The sequence below is a fragment of the Pundamilia nyererei genome, unplaced genomic scaffold (genome assembly GCF_000239375.1).
Source record: "Pundamilia nyererei isolate P.nyererei 1_Seehausen unplaced genomic scaffold, PunNye1.0 scaffold00009, whole genome shotgun sequence".
Taxonomy (NCBI): domain Eukaryota; kingdom Metazoa; phylum Chordata; class Actinopteri; order Cichliformes; family Cichlidae; genus Pundamilia; species Pundamilia nyererei.
The window spans coordinates 2,017,883-2,042,291 of NW_005187410.1; the positions used below are offsets into that span (position 1 = coordinate 2,017,883).

General features: G+C 39.9%; 2 protein-coding genes across 6 annotated transcripts in view; one reads left to right on the forward strand and one right to left on the reverse strand.

The window, feature by feature from the left end:
- LOC102197058 (CASP8 and FADD-like apoptosis regulator) overlaps positions 1–2,742 on the reverse strand; it is a 9,033-nt gene extending 6,291 nt beyond the window's left edge. The window contains exon 1 of one of the 2 annotated variants that reach the window (XM_005723330.2): positions 2,724–2,742. Coding sequence is in view for 1 of the 2 variants with exons in the window: in XM_013908347.1 (XP_013763801.1) it covers positions 1,742–1,823 (82 nt within the window). In the remaining variant the exon portion in view is untranslated. Of the gene's footprint in view, positions 1–1,741; positions 1,829–2,723 lie in introns of those variants that run through there. The other variant, XM_013908347.1, reaches the window with a different exon arrangement.
- Positions 1,805–24,409, forward strand: part of LOC102196007 (protein FAM126B) — a 44,540-nt gene continuing 21,935 nt past the window's right edge. For 2 of the 4 annotated variants that reach the window (XM_005723324.1, XM_005723325.1), the window contains exons 1-2: positions 1,805–1,962; positions 20,281–20,365. The gene's annotated coding sequence lies outside the window, so the exon portion shown is untranslated. Of the gene's footprint in view, positions 1,963–2,126; positions 2,276–17,367; positions 17,412–20,280; positions 20,366–24,409 lie in introns of those variants that run through there. The other 2 variants (XM_013908345.1, XM_013908346.1) reach the window with 2 other exon arrangements.

Here is a 24,409-nt window from a genome sequence, read left to right on the forward strand (position 1 = left end):
TTGTTGACGTACTTTTTTTGTTTACATACTTCACTGCAGAGGTATGTGCCACCGTGCCTAGACCTGCACATGTAAAACTTTCGACATCTGCCACTAAAGAAAATATACTGTCTGCAGATTTTTTTTAAAAAGCACTGAAAAATATGGAATAATCAGGACACGAATATGGTTCACAGAGAACCTAGTTCATCAGTTACAAAATTAGATCTAAATGCGGTGAGGGTGTTTTCAGTTAAGATTGACTTCTGCGAAAAGTTTACAGTCTAACTTATGACGAAACCCCCTTTAACTGTCAGCTGCAACCTTCCACACGCCACTCAATCGTTGTCGGCTGCATCGACCCCAACATAGGGTTACATGTCTTGGGAGGTGCACCTCATGTCATTTAGAAGGTTGCTGCGAAGGGTTAAAGGACATTTCGAGGTTACATTGTAAGTTATGATGCAGATTTCCCGCGGAAGTCTAAATCAGGCATAGCTGTGGTGCTGAGGTCAGTTACAACTCTGTCTAATCCAAAAACAGACTCAAAACCTTGTTTTTTCTCACAGGCCTAAATTTAACTGTGTTTAACTCTCTGTAAAGTGTTTTTGCTTCTATGTTAAGCATTTTGATTTTTACATACAATTAAATGTGCTATATGAATTTGTCATTGCAATAGATTTTTTTGTTTTGTTTTGTTTTATTGTTTCTTTGTTTTTACCAGAGAGAAAATAAATTTCTCATACAAGCTGGAAAAAATATAAATGTATCACTTAACTGGATCATAATTTGCAATAACCTGACTTTTTCCCTTAGCAAATAATCTTTTTGCCCGTTTGAACGCCTATGACTGCATTTTCCACAACAAAGTGACATTAGTTCATTCTTTGGATTTTGTGTGTATCATGCTGTGTCATGCTGGGATAGTCGTGTGCTGAGAGATTTGAGCCTCACGTTAAACACTGAACCACTACGGATGATAATCCTGCTTCTCTGTCTGTAAAATCTCTCGAGGTTCAACCAGAAGCCTGACTGAACTCTGTAAAAATAAACTCTTTAGAAACAGCTTCCTGTCTAACACCTTTCACCCACTGAGTGTTGCAGCAAGGGGTAGGTGGACCCTCATACTGTGGAACAAAACAGTCATGCTTGCCCTGTTGCACAGAGGCAAATCTGTGTCAGAGGCAAATATGCTATAATAAGTCCCTTTATTATTCATACATTGTCTGGTAACATTATGTTTAAATTGTAACAATTGAAAGTTAATTTAATGTAATTTAAATTATTCTTCATTAAAAATTAAACAGCAAAGCTCTGAATATTTGTTTAAGTTATGTATTTGCTATGCTGGTTTTACTACATTTATTAAGCTGTATTTATTCTGATTTCACAATAGTCTTACCTTCTCTAGATATATGCTTTGTCATGCTGTATTGTTTTACTGAGCTGCATACCATTCAGCTATTTAAGATATCACATCTCATATATTTGTTCGGTTTAATTTTTTAACTGCTGTAACAACGGGATATTAAATTCTTATCTTAATCTTTTTATCTTTTCTTTCTTAAACAGATTCAGTGGCTTATGGTGGGTTTCAGACTCTGAAGGGATAATCATACACATTTAAAAAAATAAATAAATAAATAAAATAACGGCTATCTGTGGCAATATGAGCGTGTTAAACCATTGATTGTAACTTTTCCAACGGGCTTGAACGCACCACTGCTACTCCCCCTGCAGGTCGCCGGAGATTTCTGCTTACCAAAGCTCACTGAGTTCCGCTCAGCCTGGCCAATCGTGTCTCGCTGTACCTCAGCACCATCATTGCAGTGTGGAGAGATCATACGGAGGTACTGCTGGCGGAGCGAGGGACCATTTGAAGAAGGGAAGATACACGACCTGGGTGACCGCTCTGACCAAACACGGTTCCCGATTCCCCAAAAGAGCCACTGTGTAGCATCACTATAACCAGCTTCAGTTCGAGTGAGTATTTAATTTACTATTACAAGAGGAAGGATTTTCCAGGTAGTCGCAGACCGGGGCTGCTGCTGCTGCTGATGAGTTGGAACATCACAGCACAGTTGTTGTGTTGATGTGGATGTAAAACCGCGGCAAGGAAGCTTCAACGTCTGCGGGGTGTCTTTTAGGAAAAGGACCACACAGCAGATTGCTCTGGGCTGGAGCCAGGCTGGCAGCAGTCAGCAGCCCCGGCCTGGTCACGACTGATGGAAAAACGAGGATGTCCAACAGCTGCTGACTGTAACAGGCGTGCTAACAGCATTCGAGCCGAGCTAAGGTAGCTAACGTTGGCGTACAGGTTCAGGCTTCGTGGCAGTGTCGGAGCAACCGTTTGCTAGCAGTTAACTACCTGGCTAACATAGCTGCGTGACCGTTAGGACTGCACGGTGTCTTCAGTGTTTAAGGTTAAACAGTGATTGTGTTGTGACATTACCCCGCCAACTACATGTATCCACCGCAATTTATACAAACATAAATTTATACGTAGTTGAATCGCACAATACGTTGCAGCATTTTTTTTTAACAAACGGTTTTATTTTGATATTTTTATTAAAAAAAAAAACAAACCAAAAAAAACAACAAGCGGAAGTCCCAGGTTTAAAACTCTCGACTGCATTTATAACTTTTTTTAAGGCGGATTCGTTGCTTCTGAATAAATAACCCATGTGTAGAAACACGCTAGCATGGCCAGTCTGTTTATGTGTGTGCATTTATACCATAATAACCTTAAACTTGCAGCAGCTTCAAGGTGATTTCAGGTCCCGTCATAGATGCATTCCTATAGTTACATGCTGGAATGGCTTAGGTATGAACAAATAACTTAAACAATGCTGTGCTAATTCACCTAATGCATGCCTCTGCTGCTCAATCAATTAATCAGTCAATAAGTTAATCAAACTTTATTGATATAGCGTCATTCATGGAGGTTAGGGCTGTTTAATAGATGACTAAAGTAAGGCTGGATTTAAAAAAACAAAACAAAACTGGGTGCTGAGGTCTATTTGTATGCTTTGACCCAAGTGCCTTGGAACTGAGTGTCAACCAAGCAGTATTAGTGTAACTGCACCTACATTTAAATATGCTTTATTAATACACATCAAATGGCCATCATTGAGATGGGGAGGGGGATCCTGATTGATAGTGGGATAACTAATGCAAGCCACTTGAAAACCCACAAAAACCTCCTTTAAAACAGCACAGGTTATGAACTGGAGATGGTGGAGGTTTTTCAAAGTGATCATAAAGCTAAGCATGTTTGTGTCTTACTTTTTACACTCCTTCTTCCATACTGACATTTTGCTGTGGCTCAAGACAGCAAACAGTAAATTAAAAGGATACTGCTTGGAGTGATATTGGTCTAGGCTAATAAGCCACCATTACACTAATGGCATAATGAGCAAAGGTGTGGAGCTCAAGCTCTAGATAATTCCAAGTTATCTGCTGCTCATCCTCAGCCTTCATCCTCCTCTGTCCTCCTCCTCCCTTGCTGTATTTCCACCACCATGTGTTTTGGGACTAGGCTATCATCAGAGCAGCGGCCTATTTTAGACAGAAACTCCAGTTACCCACTTAATCTGTGTCTCATGTCTCCAGGAGTTGGGTTTCATGTGCTGCTCAGTGGAGTAAATGGTAACCTTGTCGGTGACTTTGGATCATATTGTGAAGCTGGTGGATTTGCTCGATGAAGGATTGTATGCTCATAAAATTATTGGCTGATGGTTTAAGGACTCTTATGACCTTTGTATTAATATAGTGTATGTAAGATTTGACAGCATATTGGTTCCACCTCTGCACCGTTTGTGAGTAAATGGAGACATCTTTGAGCCAAGCCAGTTTTGCCATAACGGTATTGAGCCCAGTAGTGTGTTGCCTCCTTCCCACCCACCAACAGTGATGCACACGCTTAGGGGATCAAAGCTGTAATTAGCCTGCCATGGATTAGCAATGGGGACTATTTTCCATTGTACTCACCCACAGCGCCAGAGGATCACACAGGCAGGCAGCCCCCTGCCCTTCCTTTCCTTCCAGCAGAGAAGAGCTGCATCACCATGTTTGTTGTTGTCACTATGAGTCCACAAGCAGACAAGAAACCTCACAATTCCTCCCTGTAGAGTCTGAATATGTGGGGATTTCAGATTAGAGCCTTTTTGTTTTTGTTGGCTATTATTTAACATTTAAATTGGTTTCTACGCATACTTTAAAGTCTTCAAAGGAGTCCGTTTTATCATGTTGCGTGCGGTCTTGAGTCAGCTGGATATGTGGTTGGCATGCAGAGAGAGCCGCGGGGTGGTTGATTCACTGCGCTGCCAGGTATGAGCTCTGTCAGTGTGTTGGCTGTCTCAGTGATGTACAGTGAATCTCTCCAACATGAGTTCATGAGAGGCCGAGAGGCCGAGAAGCATGATGTTTGTGCTGAACTACTCCTACAGCTACCAGTATTCGTAGGGATCCACTGATGTATAATCACGGCCACGTGTTTCACATCGGTTTTGTGATGCCTAAATGTTCACTGATGTTAACTTTACAGTTAATCTTAATGAAGGCTTCTTTGTTTCCTTTGTACAAAAGAGGAAATAAATTACACAGAAACAACAAAATTAACAAAATTTTAACATTGGCATCAGCACAGAATTTAACCATCATGCATATATCGCTGTAACAATATTTTTTACCTGCAGATTATTTACTTAGTGTTTAAAATATAAGAGAATATTGTAAATGTGTGTTAAAGTTATTGATGACCAATAAATCTTACAATATGTGATTAAAAACACTGCAAAACATTCCTTGACATAGAATAGGAACTTTCATGGTTTTTTAATGGTTGCTGTAATGTTCAAAATAGTATTTTTTTTTCGTTACAAATAAAGCAGAAAGTAATAGCATCTGTATAGCCAACATATATCGTTGCACTGTTAAACATTGTCGCATAATTACAGCTTTTTGTCGTATCGTGAAAGCCAAACTGTAGTTTTGAACATCTTAAAGTGTATTCAGAAGGTGAGCAAATATCCAAAACCCACAGATAAAAGGTTTATATTAAGTCATACATTTTATTTATTTGATCTAAATGGATACATAGTGTATGGGTTTACACACTCACCTAACAAGCAAAAGATCACTGGTTATGTCCTGGGAGTAGATATGAATCTCTTGAAAAGGCCATAAATCAGGAAGGGTGTCTGAAAAAATCCAAATATGCTGAGCTATCCAGTAGGGGTGGGCGATATAAACGATATACGATAGAAACGATATAAATTTGGCCAACGATAGAGATTTTGACTATACTGCTCTATCGCGATAGCACATGTTGATGATGTCATCAAGCTACGCCTGTTTTGGTCAAAAGCATCACAGTGACTACAACCATTATCATCTTCAAATTATGCCGAGAGTCATAGCAAAGAGATGAAGCACTTTTGAAATATGGGGAAAGTCAAAAACTTTGCACAACCAGAATTCATACATAAGGCACACTCTCGATTTTTGAAAAAATTAAAGGATTTTAAGTGTGCCTTATAGTGTGGAAAATACGTTATACAGAAGAAAAGAATATATCGCGATATATATCGTTACCGCACATGCTTCAAATTATATCGCGATATGAATTTTAGGCCATATCGCCCAGCCCTACTGTCCAGTGGGATATCATAGCCACTAATATCTGCTAATATGATAAATTTCTTATTAAGGTGGTTGTTGAGTAATTTTCTGTCAATTCATTCATTGACTTACATTAATGCTTGTTTATGCTTAAGTCACACAGGTATTGAGACCATTCAGTGATGTATCCCCCATCCCTGAGTCACTAGGAAAAATGTTTTAGGCTCCACACTGTATGCCCCTTTGCAACCAATTTCACCCAGTGACTGCCATAAATCACATGTGATTCAGTCAGAGAACACATTTTTCCCTAGGGGTTCACAGACTGGTCTCTAAGCCTGTGTTATTGAGGCCGTAGTTGTTTTACTTATGAATTGCATCTTAAAAAAGCAGCCATCACTTCTAAATTGTCAGTTGTACAAAAGTGTATGAGAAAATACCCAAAGCCTTTAAAACACACATATAGTTGACATGTATAGGAACTGTTAAACATACTGTTTGCACAGAACATTTAATAACCAGTGCTTGTGGACACTGCATCAAATATGAGACAAAGGGAGAACACATCACTGTACCAGCTCTTTATTAAACACCTGTGTCAAACCTGTCTGATATGATGTGAAAGACATTTACATGTGCTTGAAGCGGAAACATTTAAAGTCGTCCCTGTTTATATTTAGCTGGTGCTTGCTGGCAGTATTTGCTTTTTTGTTGCGGAGTCTGTGTGAATGTTTTGATTGTGTAAGATTAACTGTACTATCCCCTAAGGGAAGTTGCCTATTCCCATGTGAGACAATATCAGGCTTTATCTTCGTTCTTTTGTACAGTAAGACTGGTTGATACTAGTGTCACAAGCTTTCACCTGCTTTAGTGCATTTCTGTCACTGACTGCTATGTTTGCATACCTCTGTTGATAAAGTTGTGCCGTTAGATCAAGTTAAATTTTAAGCCGCCGCTATACTCAGGCACAGCGAATAGGTAATTACCGGCAGGTATTTATCAACCATGCTCAAACCTGTCTTATACATTGTTAATGGCAAATTGAGAAAACAAACAAGGCTTTTAGTGCATAATGAAAGTTGTGTTTTTCATACTTTAAAAATTGACATTAAATGGCAAACCAAAGAAGTAGAAATGTTGCTAATGGCTCAGTCACACTAGAATTAAAATAGGACCGCAACCTCCTCCTTGTGCACATTTGGTGACCGATTCGAAGTACTTGCAGCAGCTAATTGATCTCTGACAGACTGAGCATGAAACACCTTCAACCTCGATTGCTTTTAAGGTAATTGCAAAGGTCGCTTAGTGGGAGGCAACCTGTCTCCAGAGAATCCTGGCCCAACTCATACTAACTGCAATCACTCACAGGTGGATTGGCAAATGTTATAATTGTCTGGTTTAACAGACAGGTTGCTTGCACATTGCAGTCGATCTCCGTCTGCTCCAGTGAGCATAACTCGTCTGCAACGTCTCTTTGCAATAGAGGACTTGACGCAACTGGTTGCCAACTGGTTGTTGTCTTGTTATAGTCATATATAAAAGCAAGGTTAAGACACAGTGCCTGTGTCTTTTTGCAGTTATATCATTGTCCTGCAGCAACTATCTCATTATTGTGGAGGAATTTTTGAATTTCTTTTTCACATCTGTGAGGTTATGGCTAGACTCTGAATTAACGTAGTTAACGTGAGTTTGCATGTTCTCCTTCTCCCTGTGTGGGTTCTCTCAAAGTACTCCGGCGTCCTCCCACAGTCTAGAGATATGACTGCATGTTAGGTTAATTGGTGATTGTGACTTGTCAAAAGGTGTGATTGCAAGTGTGAAGGGTTGTTTTGTCTCTGTGTTAGCCCTTGAACAGACTGGCGAGCTGTCCAGGGTGTAGCCTGCTTCTTGCCCTGTGACAGCTGGGATAGGCTCTGCCATGACCCTGAATTGGATAAGTGGAAGAAGATGGATGGAATGATCAGTGAGAGTCAAAGTTGGAAGCAATAGGATACATCTTAACCTTTTTTCATGACATGGCATGCACTACCTCCATGTGGGTGCAGCTGTAGCTGTGGAGGGAGAGAACCCAGCAGGATAGCAGTGCGAGTAGCAAAGCAATATTGTCTAAAGATTTTTTTCTTAGGCACTTTTATGGCAAGATTTTACTAAATAGGTTTGACAGGTCGCTAATAGATGATGACAAAGTCACTAATTAGAAACAGTTAGGTGACCTGAAGGTGATCATCGCTTCTGAGAGGTGAGAGAGATGTCATGTACCCAATCCAGAAGTTGAAAACACAATATTTACACAACAACACAATATCCAAACAGTTGAATATTTGAGTGAATCCCTAATTATTTGATCAACTGTTGGGGTTTTCTGGAGCCCATAATGTCTACCTTTAAATTGGTAGACATTTAACTACGTATAGAGGGGCATCTAGTTTAATAATAAGTTTTAGCACAAGTAGAGCAGAAACCTCCACCCACTAATTTACCACCCTGGGTTTGTTTCTTCACATCAGGCATTATCCTTACATCTGCAGACAGCTGGCTTAGTGGTGTTAGCTCTAGCACTGATTCAACTAAGTGTGATCTCCAGTTTAGTTTGGTTGCTCCATTTCTCATAAACAAATAACACTTTGTCAGCAAGCAGAAACTGATGTGCAGTCATCAGTTAACAGTAAGGCAGAAATCAGCAAGTCCTTAAGAAGGGGGAGCTTGCAAACGTTTTTGCTTCGGATTCCTCCTCTGTTGTAGAGACCGAGAGGTGACAAGGGCCAGTAATGTTGGGCCATCATATTCTTAGAAGTTCCTGTTCTCTGCTGGGCTTTACCTTCCCTTCGGTCAGCTTTCCGCTCTCCTGCTTAGCTTGCCAGTCACGACTCAGCGCCTGTCTGAAGTTGAGCAGATGCCAAAGCTTGTTTGATTCCAGGAGCCTTTGAATTATTGGCAGTTACCGGTATTTGTTGTTGTGATATGATGGAAACGATAAGGAAGAATGTGGAGGCTTGTGATGTTTTCTGGAGGGTTTATATAAACCTTGCCCATGAAATATACATTTAGAGAAACTCTGAAATGCAGTAAAATTGGTTTACTTAGTCTGATTGTTTTAAGATGTGTAGGTCCTAAAGTAACTGAGCAAGAGAATGACCAGATCTTTGAGGCTAATGCTTATTAACTTGGCTACAGTCCCTTGCAGATTTCATAGAACAGTGCCATGCGCAGCTGATGTAATTTCTTTGAGTCTGCTGCAGTGATATGAATGGAGCCAAAATGCGGTCCACATTGTTCTCGATCATACAGTATGACTGGGGTGGAAGGAAGTTCAGGGACTAAGTTCTCTGATCCAAATCCTCGGGTTGCGGTCTCAGCCTGTGGGCAGTCCAGTGGTCTTGGCATGTCATGAAAGCTCAGAGTTGCTCATTGTTAAAAAGACTGAGGGCTTAAACATCAGTAGAGCGCTTTCCTCTATTTCACTAGAGTGACATTAAATATATGACACACACGCTGTGAAAACACTGCCAGTAGTGGGATTAGTGGTCATGTGTCTTTATTTAAAATGTCAGGGAACTTGTGACTGAGAAAAGCACTCTCCTCCACCTCATGGCTCCTGTTTTACAATTGTAAATGTAATGCAGCACAGTAGGCATTTGTGTGGTGCAGAGTAATGTTAACACGTAGCTTGTGTTCGTGCATTGGAGCACAGTGGTGCCTAGCCCTAAGCCAGCTTTGCAAAGTAGCTTTGCACTTATATCTATCCATTAATAGATAATAGACAAAGATCTTATTTGTAGTTAAATGTTAAAAATAATAATAGGTTGGCCATTTAACCATTATTATTATATTAAAAGAGGCAGCGCTGGTGGAGTCAAACTCTGCTGAGGAACATGTCTGAGTTATTACTGGTAATGTGACCATGCCTCCCAATAGGATACCCCAGAATGTGGTTTACATGCATTTTCCAGTTCAATAAAACGCATATAGACTGACTGGGCAAAAGCCCACGAAAGCCCACAGACCTGGTACAATCAAGATCTCTACTCTCTTTTGCAGATGATATGGTTCTGTTAACGTCATTGGCTGATGACCTATAGCTTGCATTGAAGCTGTATGCTTCTGAGTGTGAAGTGGGTGGGCCTCAAGTGGAGGAACTCAACTATTTTGGGTTCTTTTTCACAAGACCTGGATGTACTGACGCAAGTATCATGGGAAGAGGCATGAGGGTGACTGACAGATTAAGACAGTCTGTAGTGTTGTGGATGCTGTTGTGGGGAAGATCGAGCTGTGAGTGGTGGACTTGAGCTTCCTGAAAACCTTATCTGAGATCTTTTTTGGAGATATGATCTGGAGCTCGGTTATTTAGAAGTGGCTTCAAGATAGTCTTGGTAGAGATGGGCTGCACTTGGTTGCATTTTTTTAAAAATCACTTCCTGGGTGTCTCATTTGGACCCTTTGCACTTGTATGTGCAGTGTGTCAAAACAGTGACATGTCAACTTGAATTTCATTTAGGGATGAGGACAAAGTTGCATGGAGCAAAATGTAATCTGTGGGGCAGATGATAGCCAAGGCTGCATAGCTTTGGCCCAACACTGTGCTATATGCCAACATGGGCCTAGTAAGATGGTTTGTGCTGAATGCTTTTCCTTAGATGTTACAGTGGAACTCACCAGTGCAGGTGGGCTGGGTGTGTGGGTGGGTGGGCAGACAGCATAGACACCCGAATTTGTGAATGCGATAACTCAAGAACAGGGTGATGTGGATTTTGGAAATTGATACCCTTGGTGCATCTACTAAAAATTTCAGTGATGTCAAGGTCAACGTAAGAGGTCAAATTTAGAGAAAATCTTGTGAATTCGATAACTGAAGAAGGAAGTCACTTAGGACTTTCAAATTGATACCATAGGTGCAGGTACTAAAAATCTTGGACGAGTTTGAATATCAGTGACCTTGGAGTCAAGGTCAAGATCAGGGTCAAGTTTTCTGAAAATCACCTAAGATTTTCAAATGTATAGGTGCATCTACTGTGACACTGCAGGGTAGCAATGGTGGCCATCAGTATTTGTTTATTTTTGTTAAACAGGTGATGTTTCTGCTATAGCTGTAATTTCCTCACTTGTATACATGTCTCTGTGTGTAGTAAAATTGTTTCTGATATCTCAAGCATATCACCTCAAGGTACATGTTTTATTTATGATAAAATAAACAGTACCACTCCACTTTCTTCACAGGAAATTGCCCTACAGTATAGTGGAATTTACTTTAAAAAGAGGCAATAGCTGTGTAAAAATTATGTTCACTCAAACTCACTGTAGATTATTCACTGTAAAGAATCAAACTGAACGGGCACTATGGAGAACCCTGCTCTTGTCAGACTGCACCTGTTTATCCTGTGTCTGGATTTGTGTACACACAACATTTGCATTGAAAGCATTTGTGTGTCTCAGTTTGATGAGCACAGGATGGGGGCTGGATGCCGTTGGCAGTCACCTGTGTTGTTGTGTGTTGTGGTTCACCCTGTCTAATTGGTGGAACCTCTCTCTGTGTGTGTGTGTACGCGTGGGTGCGTGTGTGTGTGGACTTAGATGCACGGGCCCATCCCAACACGTCTGGCCCTGCAGCTGCAGCAGAGCTAATTTTAGCCCAGGATGTGCGTACGCCTCAGTTCCCCTTTGCCTGGCCTATGAGAGATGAGGGGAGAGAATGAGGGAGAAATGGCAGCCAATTTTTCACTTTCTCTACCTCTCCTATTATTCACACCTGTATTTTCTTTCTTTCTATTAATATCTGCCTGCTATATATATATATTTCATCTGTTAAAGAAGTAGGTAGTTGTGACTCTGTCCACGTGTCCGAGGGGTAGCGGTATTGATTTGCACAGGAGCACATTGATCTTTTAGTCATTGTTGCCTGCTTCTTAGTGACCTTTACTCACCAAAATGTCCTTTTGGTCAGTTAGTGTCCCGCAGAGGCGTGTGTTTACCTGTCTGCCTCTCTCTCTTCAAACTGTATGTGGCTATCATTCTGTTCAGACTGGGGAAAAGGGCTTTAGGTTTTTTTTTTTTTTGGTTTTTTTTTTAACTATAAATAAACTTATTCCATTCCTGAGTGGACAGCCTACTCTGCAGGTGAGTGGCAGGCTGGAGTTACAGTGGGTATAGGCACAGGGAGATTATACCAGATTGCCCCACCATAGTCAGGTATTAGAGTTAATCCACCTACCAAGGGAAAATGTCTGGATAAAGTCTGTGATAATAATGAGCACCAACGAGGAACATTTTAGTCATCTGGTAACGTCTGTGATTTGAATTTTGCTGCATGTTAATGGGCAAGGTTGTGACTGATCATTCTCTTTGCACAGTATTAGTACAAAAATAGCCTAACTTGAAACACGTAGTACGTTGACGACCTAAAAATAGGCAAAACAGTTCTTATAGATCATTGTATTCATCCAGTCCATCTATCTTAAGGGAAATTATCTCAGAGGAAAAAATACTCCCTGTACCAGCTTTGTCTGAGATGTGTGTAAATGTTTAGTCTAAACCAGCTATCCGGTTGTTCAGTGATGACACGACGAATCCTACTTCCGGGCCTAAAGTAGTCTGCGTTTAATATGGCTTTTGTGTTGTTAACATGTTTAATGTTATGTATTTTCTTCTATTTGATCTCAAAAAGCTCCTAAAACAGTCAGTGATCACTGTTGACCTCCCTCGGCTTTTATTACCGCTAATCATTTATTTAAGCTCAGTTTTTAAAACCTTAGGATGTAACTACAGCCCAGCCCATGCAGCAGTATATGAATGACTAACCTCCTATTGTGGATGGATAATCTCAGTTGTTCTCCTGGCTGACGTTTGGTCCTTTTACAGCATCCTGCCATGCGATTACATTTGTTCCTGACCACCGAGAACACTCACGTTAACTTTTATCGAGTGGGAAAAAAGTTAGCTTGTTTATATTATGCTAACGTAGCTGTGTCGCTAGCGGTCACGTAGCACATCATTATATACCAACTAGCCAAACTTCAGTAACCCTACAAACGTCACTGCTGTTTAGTTTTCTGTCTTCATTTATGCTGGAAGTGATAACAGAGCTGTACGTTTTAATTTGTTTCCAAAACCCCGCAGTCAGGACATGCTATACTGTATTTAGATAGAAGCTACCGAGCTAACTCCCTGCTAACTTCTAACTCCGTTAAATGTCATAAATTCCGTTTTCATGGATGCCTGGATGTTAAACTCAATTGTTACACCTGGTAGAGCAGAACGCTGATCATTTTATTAAAGATGAAAGACTTTAGACAGTTTTTCAACTCTCAGTAAGCCCATAGTGATCGTTTGATATATGGACCTGCATCGGAGTTTAGGCCCAGACACGGCTAGTGACGTCAGACTGAACAACCGGATTAAGCCTCTCTAGACTATCTTTACAAAACTATATAATGGTACTAGAGTATAATTGGAGTTGATTGGAGAATATCTGTTTGTACTGATGGTCGAAACATAGACTGTATTTGACTCTGGGTTCTGACTTTCTTGCTAAACAGATTTTTAAAGCAAAGGAAATGTACACAACAGAGATCATTAAACGGTCGCTGGTAATGATGTCATTTGTTATGGTCATAGCGAGCAAACTTGAAGGCAAAAGGATGGCGTTAGAAGGGGGCCAAACTGCAGGGAGAGACAGCTTGCTCAGGTTCAATAATTCATGGCTGACTGAGCTAAGCTGACCTTGAAACGTCCCCAGTGTTGGACTGTTGAAACCTGGCCCAGCTCATTTAGGGCAGAGAAGTTGAAACAAGTACTCATATGTGTGCAGCCTCCGTTTAGGGAATTTTTTTTCTTGTCCCCCATTTTTTGGGGGATGTGTCACTATTTCTCACATAGCATTTATGACTTTGGTTCACATGTGTTCTTGACTTTGATTATGTTTCATATCAAGTTTTACTTCACTTTTAGGATGAGTAGAGGTGTTGTTGTTGTTTTTTTTTTTCTTTTATATGACGAAAAGAAATGCACCCTTGCCATGAGAAATAAGTTTTAGTGTCATAAAGTGAAGTAGGTAATGCAAAAAACTCAATTACACCTACCTCTTCATGAGTATCAAGAATTTGATTAGATTAGATTACAACAGAGTGAAAGCAAACAGTAATCCCAATTTGCTCTTGCCTGATAACTTACCTGTGCAAATATTAAAATGGCAAACAGCCTGTAAGCATGAGCTCGCCTCCTTTACCATATTTCCCATAGATACATTTGCATGTGCATCAGCAAAGGCGTTTTAAAAACGAATCATTATTAAATAATACCATTTAGAAATTTCTCCTCTTTGTAACAGATAAATCATTGAGCAGTAGTATTAGCTGCCTCTTAAGCGAGTCCACCAAATGGACTCTAACATCTTAGCCTACAGTTGGGAATTATAATCTTTTTTCTGCTTTGCTCTTGATGGGTTCAGTGTACCAAAGGAGTTCCCTACCTACTGTGGCTAGCGTGATCCTGTGGCTCACAGATCTCCTCAGCAGAATAAAGACTATTAACTCCAGCTGCATTTCAACAAGCTATAGCTGAAGTCTAACTTTCAGATGAGATCCTTTCTGGAGAAGCAGCTGCTTGATATCAAAGTCTGCCATAATTGTGGGAGTGAGCCAGCTTAAACCCAACTGTAATCCAAATAGCTGCCAAAGTTGGAGCAAGGGGAGTTGCCCACTTGTAGGTTGATGGTGGCATAATGGGCTGGGCTGTAGTTACATCCTAAGGTTTTAAAAACTGAGCTTAAATAAATGATTAGCGGTAATAAAAGCCAAGGGAGGTCAACAGTGATCACTGACTGTTTTAGGAGCTTTTTGAGATCAAATAGAAGAAAATACAAAACATTAAACATGTTAACAACACAAAAGCCATATTAAACGCAGACTACTTTAGGCCCGGAAGTAGGATTCGTCGTGTCATCACTGAACGACCGGATAGTGACTGAAATCCGCTTTTCAAAACGGACACTGAATATTTGAATTACAGAACTTTGTGGGTGTTTATCAGTTTTGATTACAGCTGCTGGCTCATATTAAGTTGAAATGCTGGTGGTGTAGATGAAAGAAACTACTGGTGTGATCACAAACCACTTGTCACAGTATCTGCAGAACATGACTTACATTTTTGCCAGAGTGTTAGGACTTTGCAAGTTCTACTTAAAGGTACTGCACCCAGTTTTCACACTGCTGGCTAACACTACTCGAACATTTGCATCTGTTGTGAAAACATTTCTGTTTCTCCTTTTTGTTGCAGATGGTTCTGAAGTCTGTTTTGAACCCTCACTTTCCAACATATGTTTGTTGCATGTGGTGAAAGATAAATTTGTAGCACATCTACCTTGACTTGGTTGTGAATTTTATTTTATTTTTTTAAATTTCCAAAAAAGTTGAAAATTCTTTCCTCGGCATGCTCATTGAAAAAGTCTGATTGTCTGATTGGGTCTGTTCATGACCGCTCGTCAACAGGGATTCATTCAGCAGCAAAAACAACAAAGCTGCCATCACTTGCTAGAAAAAATTGAAACTGTGTCGCCAAAAAGTCCAAGCTGATTACTTTATCTTTGTTTACACAAACAAGCATAGTTTGTTTCTGCTGTTGATTATAACCAGGACAGAATAACTGTAACGCTCTTGAGTGCTGATCTTGTCTCCCCTGCTCCGAGTGCAAAGAGTGGCTCTCTGTACCTTGTGTGGCTTTAACCTTGCGTTTGTTGACATTGGTTTAATAAGTCTCTCAGTCACGGAAACCTGTGTGATTCATCTGTCTGTAGTGAATGATGGCTATTGTACACACAGCTGCTAAGGCGTCAAGTTCCTAAGGTTGTGTGTTTTTTCATGTCACGCATTGTCGCCCATGTGTCTCCTGTTATTTTACTGACACAATCATCGGTTGTACAGTATATTGCCCATCAGTAAAACTCAAGTTTAAAGGGTTTACGTATTAAGGCAGTAAGATAAACACAGATGGCACACATACTCATTACTTAATGTCATAAACGTGTTTGTCCATTAGGGTTGAACACGTCTCAGTGTTGCATCTGTTAGCCGTGTACATCCATCCAGTCAGTACAGGAGAGGAGACAGCTCATGGCACACACAGCAGCTTTGACCCAGCATTTAAGATTATGATGTTTTTGGATTTTACCAGCTTGACAGATTTTAAGATGGTTTTTTCATTTGAAAGCTTAGCCTATGGGCACAGTGTTTAGACTCAGAGATTACAGGTTTCAGAGTATGTCTGTATGACTGGGCTACTCAGCTTTCTAAGTTGTAACAGGTGATGTGAATGAAATCACTCTTTCACCTTAATACTGTGAGGATTTTAATAAAATATTCTTCTGTTGAGACTAAACTCTTGCAATATTTTTATTAAATAGAGGAGGTTTTTGCTAGTTATATGGACACGCATGTTATTTCATCAGGTTACCATTTATCTTCATTATATCAGCGAATATAGTGAGATCACAAAAATGGCTAGCAAAAACGTATTTACAAATGTCACATAATTTCAACAACATACACGTGAAGTAGTTGTAATGTTGCAGTTTGTTTTGAGGTCATCTAAAGTATATCATTTGTAAGGATGTGAGTTTTTTATATAGCTTTGGGGAATTAGTTTATATGCTGATTATCCTGGTACCCTAGGTAGTTTATATAGTACGTTTCACCCAATTCAAAGCAATTTAAAAAAATGTGTATTTATAGTCCCAAATCACAACAATAGTCTCCTCAAGGTGCTTTATCTTGTAAGCTAAAGACCTTACAATATTTATATAAACCAGACTGATTAACACGTCTAGGAGTTGAGGAACAGGCATTCAGACATATATACATGCATATGCACACTACGATCATTATAGTAAGATTATTATAAATATAAAGAATAAAGTCCTCAGACCATTTCCACAAGATCTGTACTCTAGTCTATTACACCGTAAACTGCAAAACCCTTTACATCTAAATCAATCTTAACTTGGTATCTTTAGCAAAACACATATAAGTTTGAATTTCAAAGCATCAGTGTTTAACTTAGTATAGTTTTACGGAGCCGCCCTTATGTCTGTAGCACTGTGCAATCTGACGACTGCTGTGAACCCTTGTGACTCCTTCCACATGCTAAAATGATGAAGGACTCCTTGCAGCTTCTGAGTTAGGGTAATAGGGGTAATGTATGTTGTTGAATTACAAGGCTGAACAACTTAAAACTGTGGTTTGGGGGGTTTGTTAGTTACATGAGAGTCGAGACTTCCACATGGCAGCTTTGCTCTCCAGTACTTAATGTCAGACATGCCTGAATTAACTTCTTTTTTTCTTTTTTTACTTTCCATTGAACAGCTGAGCTTTTAGTTTTTTATCAAATAAAAGTTCAAATAAAATGTTAACTTTTATTTGCCTCATTGCAAATTTACAGTGGAGCGTGTTGTGTGTTAACTGGTCTGTCTTGGAACAAAGTGCACAAATTACTTAGTGTAGTTTAATAGGTTGGTTAGTTGGCTTTGTTTTAGCTGTATGCACTGTTTAGCAGAGTGTTGAGCACAGGAATTGTGACACAAGATTGGAAGCGTTGTAAACAGGATGGGTTGGCACACTACTGATCCCTTGTGAGCCCCGCCAAAGGACAATGAGCAGGTCTTGCATAGAGGAAGAGCATTCCTTCAAGGAAAGTTTGCCTATTGTCATTGGCCGGGACCTCATTAGGTGCATGACATATTTAGCCAACAGTGACGGCTGGCTGGAGTGCACAGTTTACACGCAAATATGGGAATGAGATGGTTGGAGACGGGAGGAATCACCCAAGTAAGTGTCAGCTAATTTTGTGTTGTTGTAATCGGCTTGTTTAAAAGTTTTAAAGTTTGGAGGCCAGATTAATGCCTTGGGATTATGTCATGTTCTTCAAATATTCCTGAGCAGCTTGTGTTTGGGTAGGGCCTGATAAAGTCCTTTCATGTTAATGAAAAAACTATTATAGACCCACCCTGGGGTTGAAGATACTGCGTTTTATACCATATAGAGTCAGTGAGACACAGTGATCACATTTAATGGGAACTATTCTAACTTCTGTTTCTAAAGAACTAATGATAAAATCTTTCAAACCTTATCTTTATATAACACGTTTCTGTCCTCGTACATGTAATCTACTTAGGTCACAGATTTTGTTTGTATTCTATTATTCAGTCCTTGTCCCTCTCTTTGATCTATTCACTCAACCCGGAGCCGCTGTTACCCTTAGATTTGATGAGTCATACAGAATGAATATACTCGATCTGGTGACGGAAAATAAACAGCTTCTTTAGAGCTTACAATAGGTGGAGAGGGTACACACATCATCCCAGACAGATGGGACTGCCTTGGCTCTTAGTGATGAATTGCTAATGTAAGACTCGGTCAGATAAACACAAGGCTGTGTTCGAAATACTTAACAGCAAATGGGTCGCTCTGTGATGTGGCTCTTTCTGCTTCTCAGGGATCTGCAGAGGCTTTTTTGCGTGTCACTAAACAATGATTTATTTTGTCAAATGCAGTGAAATGTTATGGGTGTGGATCCTCAGGATGCATTTTTAGCAGGCGAGGACAACAAGTTGGCCAGCTGACTGTTGCTATGCAACAATAAGAGCTTGAAAATTTCCTTGTGCCGTGACTCAAAATAACCTTCAAAAGTACTAGAGAAAAATGCACACGGGTTTCCATTATGACACAGAAATTATTTTGCTTGTTGGTAATGCATCTGTCCATAGTAGAAATGTTTCTCACAATTGCTGTGTGTCTTGTAGTGAACTGTTGTAGCAACTGTCCCCCTGGTTTCCGTATCGTCAGCTGCTTTGTCCATTTTCATGACTGCATATCTCTCACTTGAGTCATTTGCTGTTGCTCATTTTGGAGTTTATTTGCAATTACTACAAAGCATCAATCTTTAGAGCAGAAAAGATAAGTTGATGACTCAGTTTGCTGACATTTTTTTGGACAAAATGGGTGTTTAACGTCACTCCTTGTGGATGTGCTTTTTTGTTTTCAGACGTGTCATAGACCAAACAGGCAATACACCTGAAAACAATTGACATGTTGATTAAAATGAATTGTTAACTGTATCTTATTTTTTTTGCCATAGATATTATAAAGGCGGTCGTAACCAAGGCGACCCTAGGTAGTTACGGATTAGGTATTTTGAAGCCATTAGTGTTTTGGTCAGCACCGTGGGCTATTTTGGAACTGTTACCATTTTATGAACAAAAGCCTAATTAGTGCTAGACAGCAGATTAATAAATACAAAATTTTAACTCATCAAAACTTCAGCAAAAACATCTTGTACAGTTTATATAAGGCAGCGGGCCTTATTATTTGTAATATAATTTGATTATAATGCTGTAACAGCACAAAGATAGCTACAGCTCCTTCTGTGGGTGCACCTATGACAAGGTGGCCGTGCCTCTGACCCCGGTATCCAAGAAGAGTTTTAAAATAAAGATTCACTCACTGTCAGGTTGTTGTAAAGGTGTTTATTAACCATAGAGACCAACCTCTCTTTGTACTAGGCTGTAAACATGCTTTTCAATTCTCTAAAGTTAACATGACAGTCTGTGGGGATTGTCTCTCTCTTGGAGCCAGCCTCAAGTGGCCATTAGATTAACCCCGCAAGGTCGTCCCTGTTATTTTATTTTTGCAAACCTTTAGTACCAGGTTTTATAATCATTTGGGCTGGCAGATTATTGAGCATATGAGTATTGGACTTGTGAGCTTGTGATTTGCAGAATATTTTCCTGTTATATTGATTGTTGGGTTTTTCTCTGTATGTATTATTGTAGGGTCTACCTTACAATATAAAGTGCCTTGAGGTGACTGTTGTTGTGATTTGGCGCTATATAAATAAAATTGAATTGAATTGTTGCTGCACAGCAAGAAGGTCCTGAGTTCAATTCCACCATAAGGCCGGGGTCTTTCTGTGTGGAGTTTGCATGTTCTCCCCGTGTTTGCATGGGTTCTCTCCGGGTACTCCGGCTTCCTCCCACAGTCCAAAGACATGCAGTTAGTGGGGATAGGTTAATTGGTCAATCTAAATTGCCCATAGGTGTGAATCTGTGAGTGAATGTGAGTGCGAATGGTTGTCTGTGTCTCTATGTGTTAGCCCTGCGACAGACTGGCGACCTGTCCAGGGTGTACCCCGCCTCTCGCCCTATAACAGCTGGGATGGGCTCCAGTACTCCCCGCGACCCTGGAAAGGATAAGCGGAAGCGAATGGATGGATGGATGAATTGAATTGTGACATCTGTAAAGCCATACACAGGTGTTTCTAAACAAAAGCAACTAAACTAAAAATTTAAGTGATAAAAATGGGGCTGTTTAAAGGTTGCTAACATTTCAGAAATTTCCATTCCTACATTGATTTATTCTGTGTCACCCCAAGTTACTTGCTTGACTGACTAGCATGTTGCTTACACTGCATCGTCTGTTTGGATGTCAGTTTCTAATGTTTAAATTTTTTTTAAATTCTAGCCAATGCCAGCAAAGATGGGTCAAACACATTTATGAAATCTCTGGGAAAATTATGGATAGACACTGTTCACCATCATCGACGACAGTAATTTTAAACAGTACGACTGTAGTTAAATGTCTTGAGGATGATTCTCCTGTGATGGTGATTGATGGGTCTCTTCTTTTTTTGTTGTTGCAGGTGACCCTCAGTGAGTGACAGATGTGTGACACTGTGGAGAACCATTTGCATCTCCCAGCGGAGATTTGAGTTCTGGGACACTGAGGTAAGTGCATAGATGTATACTACATTATGTTGTTCACATTGTTTGTAGTGTTGATATTCATGACAGTCTTGCTCATTGCTCGTTTCTTGATCATTTTCTGCTTATTTTCTTTGAAAACCATTTTAACATTGCGGTGCTAAAGACATACGAAGGAGAACAAATGCTGGCACACATCATGTTGCGTTGTATCCAACCTCTGACTTACAGCGATATAATCTAAATTATGTTTGTGAAAACGAAGAGTTATTATTTGGGAATATTTACCAGTGGCTGAAAAGGACTTGACTATTGTTCCCATGGTAACTGACAAGCTTGCCTCAGCGACTCTGCGATGGTTTGACAAGCCGGAGGAAACAAATGAGTCAGCCTTTCATAAAGAGCCGAACAAGCTGACTAAAAGAGAGCCTTTCAATTCACAGACTCGGATTTAAGAAGTGCGCGCGTGCGCACACACACACACACACACACACACACACACACACACACACACACACACACACACACACACACACACACAAAATTCCACCAGTTCATCTCATCATCTGCTCAGCTCCTGCAGCCCTGCAGCAAATCAGATATCTTTCTCCTTTGAGCCTGTTTTGTAACATTGTCAAGCTTATCTGCAAGCACCCTGAGATTTGTGCATTAAAGTTTAGCCTCTGGATGTGGATGTTCTGCTTCTACACGTCTGTCTGCAGTTCATTTTTAAAATAAAGACTGAGAGGTACAGTTGGAGGAAGACATGATGTAAGCTGTGAAACTCTTTGACCAGTGTGCAAACAAATGATATCTGTAATAATAAGTAGCCAGACGAAACTTTATTTAAATTGTTTATTGTCAACAAAAGTCACATGATTGGGAGTGATCTGTAACTCTCAGGTTACGGACAAGTTACAGGTAGTGAAGTAATTAAGTATTGCATAAAAACATTTGAATTAAGGAGAATTGATTACAGATCATTTGCTTTCTTAGCATTGATTAATGCTATCAAGGTCATTCCATAGAAAATCCACTTGTGCATCTAACCTGACCCGCTTATTTAATTTTTCTCAAAGGGCCATGTGAGAAACTGAGACTACTGTGGAAGACTGCACCAATAATCTAAACTCAATTCTGCGAAGTCTTCATTTTATTTCTTTATAAGCCAATTGGTGGGACCCTCCAAAACATGTGAGCCCTGGGGAAAATTAATTGCCCATTTTTCATTTGTTAAACAATTTGTGCTCTCTTTGCAGTTTGTTTCTAAATTGCCTGATTAGCTTGTGAAAATTTTCTTTTGGCACAAGTTGTTCCTTGTACCTAATTTACTAAACTTTAAAGGGGAACATCCTATTCCTTGTGATTAGTGTCAGTAGTTCTCATCTGCAGCTCTATTGATCCTGAGACCCTCTGTGAACCTTCACATTTTAAGTATTTAAAAAAACAAACGGCAACAACTAATTCAGGACCTAGAGATTCATCAGTGTCCACACTGGTGTTTAGATGTTCTATATAACAGTTTTTCTTTCTATTTCACAGCAATAAGCTACATTTGTGGCTATTAAAATGTAAAAGTATGAAGATGAGCTTGGTATCAAAATGTAGATTTAAAAAAGAGAAGCTCAACTGAGAGCTTTTCCACATTTGATTCATTTTATCCAGCTATTGGTGTCTGTATCTGTTGGCAGGAAGAACACAGTTTTGTTTTTAATTATATTTTATTTAAACTGTGCAGAATGGTCTAAATTAAAAAAAAAAAAAAGCATGTACATTCAAACAGGCCTTAGAGTTTGTGCCCATTTTCTGGCCTGGAAGGATTCGAGTTTAACGAATAAGATTAAACAGGGGTTTCACAGCAGTATGGCTTACTGTCAGTGTGAGCAGTGGGACTGTGCACATGTAGTCTTACAATGTTTCAGGCTTACAAGATAAAAGCAGTTTTTTGCTAAATCTAGTTGTCTGACAAAGTCATTTTTATGCATATTTCCAAATTTGCCCACACGCAGCTGTTGAATCTAAAGAGTACTGTGTGCCGTAACTGCCTGCATAATCTCTGTTTTTATGAACTTTTTCAGTTCTGTTAACTTGCACATTTTAGAGTGTTATCTCAGTACACTGACCCAGATGCAGCTGTAATGAGTTTATTTGCAACTCTCTGCTATCACATGTCGCATTCTGTGGGGGCACGTTTTTGTGACAAGGCAGGAGCAGAAGACCGAGCGATTGAGAGTGTGGTCAGCACCATACACGTGTATAAATGGAGACGGCAATGGTGTCACTTAATGTGTTACTGTGTTGGAGTGTGTTAGTGTTTTGGGTATATTTACGTTGGCCAGAAGTCACCATATTTAGACCACATGACACATTTAAACGTATCTATCAGCAAGTTAGTGGTAAGCAACAGAAATAAAAAAAGAAAATACTGAAACCACACCTTCACCAAAACTGAGGCACAAACCTATTGCATGGGCTGAAATGTATAAGATATCTGCATTCAAATGCTGTAAAAGACTCCAGGGGTCAAGTTCACTGACCACAAATTAAGTGGGGAAAAGCCAAGCAAATGCTGAATGCCTGACAAATAAATAAACCTCTATATTGTTAGGAAGGGAGAAAAACATTTTACTGTTTAGTGTACGTGAGTGAAGTAACACCCCCCCGCGCCCAATGCTTAATTTAGAATCTGCATTTTTGTGCCAGTAAGAGGCATAACACCGCAAAATTGCTGGCCCCACAGCTAGAATCACTGACATAAGTCACTTTGGGAGTGACTGCTGTGAGAAATTCACAGATAATTCACAGATGCAGTACAGATTCTTCCCAGCATGATTTTCCTCGTCATTTAAATTTTGCCAATTTCCACTGAGCACCTTTTGGTTTTTCACTCCCACAGAAATGTGGGTTCGTTTTCAAAAGGCACCAGGGCAAAACAGACAGCGCTCTAGCACCAGAGGTTGGTGGAAGGAGACGTCAGTGAGTTTTTAGAAAGGTTCAGTGTCCTCGAAGTAACAAGATCATTAAAGAAGACTCAGAGGTTTTTCCTAGAAAAAGCACTGGACCGAGCTGATGTTATGTTAAATGTTGAGTCATATTCGCAGAAAGTATGACCACAGCTCAGCCAGTAAATAGGTTTTACAAGACCTAATAAGCAATGTGAATTTTGTTTTTAGTTTAAAAAAAGTCTTTCTACTAAAATACAATTAAAGAGCCATTAAAGTGGATGTGGACGTGAAAGAGCACAGCATCTTTAACTCAATGTTACAGTGTATCTTTGGGTTGTGAGAGTAGTCAGACTAATTGTCATTCTTGTTAAGCAATAATTCTTCTTAGGCTACGTTCACACTGTAGGCGAAAGCACATCAAATCCGACTTTTTTGACCCTATGCGACCCATATCCGATCATGACAGTGTGAACAGCACAAATCCGATATTTTCAAATCCGATCTGGGTCACTTTCGTATGTGGTACTGAATCCAATACATATCTGATGTTTTAGAAAGCGACTGCTGTTTGAACGGTCATGTCGCATTAAATCCATCTTTTACGTCACTGACACAAAACAGACACCAATTATCAGCGCCAGAGAAGCGCCCGAAAAGACATCGCGAACGCTTCCTGGCCATCCCGTGTAGATGTTAGTGAAACTGTGGGGAGACAGCGTTGGAGAAACGTGAACATTTTATTTGTATTGTATAATCTGCAGATTATTTGTAGTGTGAACAAGCAGACCAAAAAATCGGATTTGATCAAAAAATCGGAATTGAGCTTTAGGACCTGCAGTGTGAACGTAGCCTTAGTAGCTTTCCTAAAGGTTAGTGATAGTAAATTAATCCTGGTAGTCTTTGGTGAAGGGCATTGGTGTCAAATCAAGAGAGAGGATGGCCTTGATTTTAAGCTGCAGAGTGCATCTGCTGTTACATAAGTATTGTTTATTTCTGTCACTGTGGCAGCTTGGCACACTGGGTCCATGCAACATCACCTTCAGTGTGTATCCAAACTGTCACTGCCTGTGACTGTTCACCACCTCTCACTCAGCCAATCCACACACACACACACACACACACA